This window comes from Dendrobium catenatum, unplaced genomic scaffold (assembly GCF_001605985.2).
Source record: "Dendrobium catenatum unplaced genomic scaffold, ASM160598v2 fragScaff_scaffold_650, whole genome shotgun sequence".
NCBI classification, from domain to species: domain Eukaryota; kingdom Viridiplantae; phylum Streptophyta; class Magnoliopsida; order Asparagales; family Orchidaceae; genus Dendrobium; species Dendrobium catenatum.
This window is the reverse complement of record NW_021319112.1, coordinates 280433-290210: the sequence shown is the minus strand read 5'-3', so window position 1 is coordinate 290210 and position 9778 is coordinate 280433. Positions and strand designations below refer to the sequence as shown.

Genomic DNA, 9778 nt, shown 5'->3' with positions numbered 1-9778 from the left:
CAAGGCCTAACACTGATAGGTAACACACCTTCCCTTAAAGTGATATCATGCTCCTACTCCCTTTGTTGTGGCAATCCCTGAGGTGATTGAAAAACCTCACCGAATTGCTAAATTAATGGCTACACTGAAAGAGGAATGTCCCCTCCCTCCACCAATCTGATCCACTCCAGCTTATGTAGTTCTACCATATAACCTTTCCCCACCTCATGTGTGCTCCTCACCATGATTTTAAGTGATACATTGGTTGTGGAGAGCCTTGCATCTTTCCTTATCACTACTCTTCTCCCTTCCACCACAAGCTGCATCATTAATGCCCCCCAATTGATCTTGGTGTCTCCCAAGGTCTATAGTCATTTCATCCTTAGGATGACATTAGTACTCCCTAAATTCAATGGAAGAAAATCCTCCCTCACCTAAACCCCCTTATATGGTTAACACTACTACTCCATAGATCCCCTGGCCCATCTCCACCTTCCCTTTACTCATCATTACTCCATAACATCTATATCCACTAACTTCACCCCCAATAGGTTCATGACCTGGTTGGAGATGAAATTGTGGGTGACTCCACTGTCAATCAGCACCAACAACTCTCTATCTATTATTTTTCCCTTCACCTTCATGGTATGATTCAGAGTGAATCCTACCACTGAGTTCAGAGAGACCTCCGCCACATCCAAATGCAGCTTGTCCTTCATCTCTCTCTACCTCACTCTCACCTCCCTCCTCAATTTTCTCATCATCATAGACGATGAAAACATGAAGAATTTGGTCCCTACACATGTGCCCTGGGGTATACTTCTCATTGCATCTAAAGCATAGTCCCTTCGCCTTCTTCTCCTGCATCTCCTTCATTGTCAGCCTTTTGAAGTTCCCCACACTTCCTCATACTGGCTTCTTCTTGGGAGTCTCATGAATCTTTCCTGTTGTAACTCCCTTGGGTGCTAAAAGGGTGGTAGTCATTTTGTAAAAGCCACCTAAACCGTTGCCTCCTTCTAGCTCCCCTCTCTTGTTACTTCTAATCCTCCACTAGCTATGTTAGCTTTAAAGCCTCTACTAAGTCACAAGGTCTCATGACCCTCAATGTTGCCCTGATCTCTGATTTGAGTACTTTCATAAATTTTCCCTCCAAAACAGTCTTTGATAGTCGATCCAATCGACTTCCAGGTACTCAAAACTCTCTCGATATTCTTCCACTGAACCTTCCTGCACTAGTGCAAAGAACTATTCATAGAAGTCCCCTCCCTTGCTGATTCAGAAACGTTTCAATAAGAATTCCTTGAACTCCCTCCGACTCCGTATCACGTCTCTCCACTGGTACCAAGACAATGTCTTCCTTCCAAACGTAAGCCAGCAGCCGTCAATTTTTCCTCCTTGGTCAACCCATTAATGGAGAAATTCCTTTCCACCTTATAAATCCACTCATATGCTTCCTCCCCTTCAAAAGTGGGCATCTTCGACTTCCGTACCTTTGGATCTCCCCCATTCCCCCTGAATCCTCCATAATTTTCCCTTTCCCAAGTGTTTGGTCCTCCCCAAGTGTCTCAATCCTCCCTTCCATGCTCATACCCATACCCCTCTTCACTTTCTCCTCTTCTCCCTTCAAAATCAGCACCCCTCCTATCATAATCCACCTCTTTTCTTTCCCAATCATCACCCCTTGGTTCATGCCCTCAATATTCACGTCTCTTTCCATACCTCCCACATCTCTCCTCAAGGATCTCCACTCATTTTCCCTCCTACGCATTTCAAAATTCGTATGTGTTCCTACTGGACCCCTTGCCTCCAATGCCGTCGTTTGATTTTGATTTGTTAATATCTTCTTCACCATCTAGTGGAGATCCAAAACTTGACCTTCAATGGCTGAAATTCAATCATCCACCGTTGCTTTCATTTGACTCATCTCCTCTTCAAGGTGTTCTTCCAACACATCTACTTTCTTGGCCGCCATCGATACCAAAATCTTTGTAGACTCAAAAATCTAAATTTCAACCATTAAAAACAGCAAATAGCCCCTCTTCCGGCTAAAAAATAGCAGCTGGTTTTCACAAAAAAAAAAAACCAAAACAGTCCCAAAATCTTCTATGATACCAATTTGTAAGGAAATACTTGAAGATCTTGAGTAAACCCTAACAATAGTGGCAAAAACAGCGAGAACGATCCACGATTCTATGGAAAAACTAAGGTTTAAAATTGCGTAAATAAGTCTCGAGGCGGTTTTCGTTCGTGAGGCGAGGCGTAAGCCTCGAGGCGATCTGAGGCGTAAGCCTCACGGACGCAGAATTACATAAATGAGAATTTAAGGATTTTAGCAAGTAAATAATAGCAAGATTCTATCATACAATAAAAACATCTAAATTATATATGAAAATAGTAGAAAGTAGGAAAATAGATGCAATAAAATCATGTCCCAAAGTACAAAATCACAAAATATTAGTTTAACAAAATTCCAAAAGTACAAAGAACATATAAAATGCAATCATATCTCATCACTAAATGGGTCTTCAAGGGAATCTTCTTCTCCAATTGTATCTATGAATGTCATATCATCATCATCTTCAATATGACTCACTTTTCTCTTCCTTGTTCAATAAGAGAAAAGATTATTATCATGTTAATTGCTCACTTGATATAAATATAATGCAATAACATATAAGAAGTTGTAGAATACCTTTACTTGATTGTTGTGCTGCAGAGCTACTGGATGTGTGTGGTGTGGTACTAGTGGATGTGCCCACTTGATCTGCTTCGCCCCTCAAGACATCCACACTTAGATCCTCTAGCTGTTAATTATGATAATGACAAATATGTCTCATCATCTATGAATCACTCATTATTAGATGACACATCATCACACACCAACGGGTCCTCATCATCCTTCAACCCCTTATTCCTCAACCTCCTATCTTTTAACCTCTTGTTGTCCATAATATATACGAAGAAGTTCATTATGAGTGTTGATAGCCGATTTCCTCTCTTTGTTTGCACTTGACGACTATATGTACTCCAGTTTCGCTAACACCCAGAAGAAGAACAAGTGAGGCCTAACACTCTTACAACAAAACTCTGTAACTCAGGTGTGAAATCACCAAATTGGATCCACCATTCAACTATTTTCAAGAAGAAAAAAGATGAGAGCATGATAAGTGTTCCTTCATGCGGGTAACTCCTCCCTTCACCACTTTTTCGCAAAAATTACATTTCAAATAAACATAACTCTTCTCTCCGCCGCCTATGTCAACTTGTACACTATATTTCCAAGAAGGGTCCCTCCGCAATAACGTATTCGCCTTTTCCTTGCCTCTAACCATGTTCCCTAATGCAAGAATCCAAAAACACAAAATAATTCAAAAAATCAAAAACCTTAGATTTTCTTTTACTTGAAAAATCTAACCAAAAACTAAAAAAAATAGCTAAAATCGATTGTGGACTTCTCCTAGAAGGCGGCCGAACGCTTCAAGTTCACCGTAGAGAGGCGGCGCTGGCGGGAGAGGCGACGGGAAGGGAGGCCGACCATGCGGGATCCTCTCGGTTTCGCGAACAGAGGCTTACAGGAGGCGATTTTTCGGGAATAACCTGGAGCCTAACGGGTTAAGGGAAGAATATGGGTCATTTTAAGTAGGTGGGGCTGATTGGATGAGGCGTACGCCTCACCTATAATTGTGCAATTGAGACGCGCCTCAAGCAAGGTGAGGCGTACGCCTCTACCAGAGTGAAAATTGCGTAAGCCTCGAGGCGTTTTTGGGGAGAATTGCACAGAGGCGCGCCTCTTGTTGTGCAATTTTAAACAGAGGGAAAAAACAAAAAAATAGTCGTTCTTAGTACAATAATCAAAGATAGCAGCGCAAAAATACCAAGATACAATTAATCCTCAATTCGAGAGAAGGAACTATCTCTCCCAATCCCTAAATACCTTTAGAGCCCAAGACACCAAATTCCAAGGACGAAAACAGCCACAACAATTTGTAGAACCTTAACCTTAATCCTCTCTTCCTATTTAAAACATACAATTAAACCTCCTTTAAAAAAATACAATTAAACCTCCTTAAAAAAACAAGTAAACCTTCTTAGTCCTAGCCACCCCCTCCCTTCCGACATAAATTCATGACTGGGACCCACCCATGTATGGGCGGCAAAATCAAGAGAGCAGACCAAGCTTGTCCGCCTCTTATACACCTGGGCCGACCCCTTGCCAAGGGCGAGCTGGACTGATCTGGGTGTAACAACTTAATGATCAAAATAGCACACAACAATATAAAAAATAGCAAACTTACTGCAAAAATAAAACCAAAAGGGTTGTATTTACTTATCTCTGAGCAAAGAAAGTCAAGATACAAGTTGATTCACTATTCGAGATGTGAATCGTCTCTACTACAATTCCTAACAACCACTAGGAACCCGAACACCCAACAAAAACTGTTGTAGCAAATAAAACTCATCATAAATCCTAACCCTCCACAATTTTCCCACTTAAACAACCCAAATTCCCTAATAAATGCCCCTTATATCTTTTCCAAAGCTCTCGTCCCCAAATCCTCTTCTCCTATACATTATAAAGCAAGTCCTGAGCCCCACAGGGGAGATAAAAGGTTCTTGATATGCTGCTTGAGAACTGGTCCAGTTCGCATGGGAGGGTGGGTTGCCCGCCTAGGAAGTTGGGGCTGCCCGCCTGAGCTGCTGTGCTGCGGCTGTTGGGCCATCTCCTGTGGCGAGAGAACCACCACAGCATCCTTTTTCTCAAATTATCATGTTATTTTTTTCTTTCATATATTTTGCTTAATACTTTATCTTGTGGTAGTTATTTGTAATTGGTCATTGTTGAATCAATCTCATTGGCTGGTTACAAAATTTTCTTTCAAATTAAAAAAAAAAAAATCATCATTATTTTGCTAAAAAATGAAACTTTTTCTTAACAGAAACACTTGGTTGTTCATCCAACTATATTCTCAATTTACATCAACAAAAATGGGTATTAATCCATCTGGTGACCGAAGATTTTATAAAGCATTCGCATGGCACCAGATAACAAAGAAACTAAATCATACCTGCTTTTGTTCAAGTAGGGAAAGTTTTGTAAGTAGATGTTCCATTTCTTTCCAAAGGTCTTCATGCTCTTCAACTTCAATTTGATCCTTAGGAGTTGTAGACCATATAAAATCTTCTTTCCCCTCACGAAGTGTATTTTCTGGTTGAGCCCTTTGCTGAAACTTAACTTCCATTTCAGCTTTAATGCTTCCCATGCATTCCTGTATTAATTCCATACATTCTAGTGCACTAAGTAGCTTCTTCCTGTGAGATGACTTCTTTTGATAATCACAATGTGAATATATTCTTTTCTTATCTTTAAGCTTTGGTCTACCCCTTCTTCTAGGCCCTTCGCCTAAACCATGGTCCTTCAGCATATCCTGTGAGTTAGAAGAAAGTTCACAGATTTCTTCCGCGTCCAATCTACCTGGATTTTTTGAGTTAACTTTAAAATTTTCATCTGATAATTTCTTTCTTGCAGAAGTTCGTAAAGGTATTGCACATTCAACATTGCCTGAACTCGTCTTCACATAACAAAACTCAGAATTATCCCAGTACTGTTCGTCACAAGCCAATTGTTTCCTTGTTCTATGCTCTAACTGAACTACATTTGGCACTTCATTCATCTTTGACTTGTGATCAAAATTTGTTGATGAGTAGCTTGTGGAATGATCAGGTTGAATCAGGTCACCTGATCCATGCTCCCATGGCCTATTTTGAGACTCAGTTGAAGGTTCTTCATGGATTTCATCTGATTCAAATTTATTAAAATTTTCATCTGACAAATTCTTTCTTGTTGACGTTTGTAAAGGTGCAGCACAATCAGCATTACCTGAACTACTCGTTACATGACAAAACTCATAATCATCGAAGTCTTGTTCTTCAACTGTCAACGAAATTGACCGTTTCTGTTTTCTGTGCTCCAACTGGTCTACATCTCGAGCCCTATTCCTCTTTGAGTTATGAACAAAGTTAGTTGAAGAGTAGCTTCTGAGACAATCAGGCTGTATCAGCTTGCCTACTCCATGCTCCTTTAGCCTATTCTGTGGCTTAGTGAGATTTTCTTCAGAGATTTCTTCCAAATCCCGTCTGAGTGGATTTTGTGACTGAGCTTCTTTAAAATTTTCATCTGAAAATTTCTTTCTTGCTGAAGTTTGTACCTGTGCGGCACATTCAACATTGCCTGAAACCTTATTTGCATGACAAAAATCATAATTATCTGAGTACTTTTCAACTATCAATGAAGCAGATTTCTTCTGTTTCCCGTTATCCATTCGGTCTACATCTGGTTCCCTGTTCCTTTTCAAGTTATAATCAAATGTAGTTGACGAATAGCTTGTGAAATGATCAGGTTGTATCTTTTGATGCTTATATATTCTGTTTTCCAACCAGTCTGCATGTCGTGCTCTAGACCTCTTTGAGTTGTAATGAAAATTAGATGAGTAGCTTAAACGATCAGGTTGTATCTTTTGACGCCTTGATCGTCTCAGACTCTTTCTGTCATAGATTACTTCAATATCTGATTCACTGTCCACCTTCTTTCTTTCTTTCCTTTCTTGGTTAGTATCAGCCCTTAAAGGACTTTCTGCTTCCATGCTTCTACTCGAAACAATGGGCTTAATTTTTTTGGCCAGTGGGCGTGCATGTTCAGTCAACAGCTTGAAATGCATGATATTTATGTTCTCGTCAGAGTTTGGAGGATCAACAGACTTCTGTTCCCTTTCCAAAATTTGGTAAACCAGATTTCTCTGTACTGATTTAATATGAAAACGCATTCCTTTCAAAACAGAGAGGACAACTAGCCATGAAATTTGGGAAGAAAACAGGCCACTAAGTAATTTACTTCTGCTATATGCAGTGCAGTCCTTTGAACACCTCCATCGGTAGAATCCATCTACACAAAGTTCATCATTGAGCTTTTGAAGTATGGCAATCTTGTCAATTGTGACGGTTTCAGTTCTATCAAAATGTATATTCTTTGCAACGCCATTTGTTGCCCGTTCTTTGTAGAGCATGACAGAAAATAGGCAAGAACATTCACCTTCATGAGGGCTGTAACTTTTAGATACTATTTTTGCATCATACCACCTTGGCAACTGCAAGTTAGCAACAAAGTGTATTCAAATTACACAGTAAGTCTTAGATTCATCTAATCTAATAAAAAGAAGACGTTCAAAACTATAACAGCAAGTCATAGATTCATCTAAAAATGTGGGAGAATAAAAACTAATTAAAGTATAAGTTCCAGAGAGTACTAAAATATCTCAGGTTGAATTAACATACAGTTTGTTGTGCTTCATGGTCTGTACTTTCTGAGATCCAACAAGCTGAAAGTACACATACATCAGCTCCAACTTTTAGAAGGTTTAAGCAATCACAAGCATTTGCTTTTCTAGAGCGTAGCCGGATGTAGTCCCCACAAATTTCCTCCTCTACAGTTAACCCCTCGTGGTGAATGCAGACAAAAGTTTTTCCATTTATGATACTCACAAACTCTGTTCCATGCCATGATCCCCGGTAGTAAGTCTCAAATGCTGAAAATACCAGAGAATAGTGAGAAAAACATGCAGAGTACAAGGCCTAAACTTTAGTAAGTTAAGGGAAAAAAGGTGGAAACTAAGATGTTTGTAAGGTACCAACTGAAAAGCCTGTATTATAAACTCTATATTCAAGTTATAAACTGTCATGCTGGCTTCAAGCCCAGATAAAACAGATTGAGAGATAAAGGTTATATAAAGAAACAATATTAAAACTTATGCCAACATATATAAAATGAACCCAAATTTTTATTTTATTGTGCTAAGGCATTTCACGAAAGCATGACCTAATTCATTTGTGGTGAAAAATGGGCAAGAGTTTAACAGGACATCACCTGCTAGTGAACCACCACAATTTAACCAGGTTTAGGTAAATACAAGTGTTGGCTATGACATCACTCACAAGTGACACATCATTACTTAAATTAATTATGATGAAAAATTAACCAATGGTTTGTTAGAGTTATTAGATCATTAGATTACTATATTTAAATTATCATAAGTGATTAATATTTATCAAAAAATTATGGAATTTATTATTGTAATTTATAATCATTATAGTTGATATTCTCCTTTACTATACTTAATATTCTATTCTATTGCGTCTTTCTAGGCATATTTGTACTAGCATTAGGATCATTTAAATAAAGAAGTGGCTTTATTATAATTTTTGTCATGGAACAAAGTACCACAACTCAGTCAATCTTCATCTTTTTTCTGTTGAAGATCTTGTCTATCATCTTGGTTTAGCTCAACGAAGAGAGACTTGCCTTCGCCTCCTGCCTTGAACTTCCTTCAGTGGAGAGGATCCCATAAGGATTCTATGGGGATCCCATGACATTGTCTCCATTTCTTATCGTTTGTGCTCCACCCGCCCATGTCTCGCCAACCCATGATTCAATCACACCTCACTCATGATTCCCCCACGCCTCACAACAAACCTCTCACCTTATCACAGTTCACCAGCCCATGCTTCACTTGGTTAGGAACCATTTATATCGCTGATATGCTACTTCGCCCACGCACAACCCCCTCATGCATTGCCGCCCATGGCCACTAACACTTGACACCAAACATCTTCACCTCTCCTAGCATTCACATCACCACCCTTAGCCTCATCTTTGTTCGACAAATAATGATTCATCTTAGTCTCATGTTTGATGATCTTGTGAGGATCCCATGAAGTCCCATAAGGATCCTATCTATCGTGACGATTCCATCACATTCAATCTAAAAAAAGGTTGGGTCAACATCAATCTATCAATTATTCACAATTTTCTTAAAGAATACCTCATTCGAGTGTTCATTGGCTCGGATTATCAATTTCTAAAAGTCGCAAAAAGTTCTTGGATTGAAACTCTTTGTTTTTCTTGCATTATACCAACTCTCGATGGTCCTTGTTGTAACATCTTGAGTTTGTGGGTGGGTGTTAAATTTATCATAAGTATTTGGTTATCATATTAATATTATCAAATGTGCTTAATATTTATTAGAAATTGATAGTATTTATTATTATAATATATCCTTATTATGCATAATATTCTCCATTATCATACTTTCCTTATTATTCTACACTTGCCTTTATATAGGTGTGTTTGTAATAGCATTAAGATCATTCAAATAAAAATGTAGCTTTCTTTATAATTTTGGTCATGATTGACAGTATTTAAAACTAAGATAAAATTATCTGCATAGAATGTTGAGACTTCAAATTTGAGAATAAGACAGACCTCTGTTTAAAATTGCGCAATAAGAGGCGCGCCTCTGCGCAATTCTTGCAAAAAATGCCTCGAGGCGTGCGCAATTGCTGGCATTGTTGAGGCGTACGCCTCACATTGGCTGAGGCGCGCCTCTGTTGCGCAATTGCGCAATTTTGAGGGAGGCGTACGCCTCAGCCAAAAGGCCCCACCTACTTAAAATGACTCCTCCTTTTCCCCCACACCCGATCGGCCCACTTGATTCCCGAATTGTTCCGCCCGTAAGCTCCAGATCGCGAAAAACTGAGGAGCCCGTCCGGTTGGCCAACCTTTCCGCCGCCTCTCCCGCCGGCACCGCCTCTCTCCGGCGAAGTTGAAGTGTCCGGCCGCCTTGTAGGAGAAGTCCACAAAGGATTTTAGGTTTTTTTTTTTACTTTTTGGTTAGATTTTTGAAGTGAAAGAAATTTTAGGGTTTTAGATTTTTGGAATTTTTTGTGTAATTTTCGATTCTTTCATTAG

At 39.3% G+C, this 9778-nt stretch overlaps 1 protein-coding gene across 1 annotated transcript in view; it reads right to left on the bottom strand.

The window, feature by feature from the left end:
- Nucleotides 1-5024: 5024 nt before the first annotated feature.
- LOC110109949 overlaps nt 5025-9778 on the bottom strand; it is a 9353-nt gene continuing 4599 nt past the window's right edge. Inside the window, exons 3-4 of the mRNA XM_020841180.2 lie at nt 7309-7559; nt 5025-7121 (exon numbers count right to left, since the gene is read on the bottom strand). Coding sequence (XP_020696839.1) covers nt 5040-7121; nt 7309-7559 — 2333 coding nt within the window. The 3' untranslated portion in view covers nt 5025-5039. The remainder of the gene's footprint in view (nt 7122-7308; nt 7560-9778) is intronic.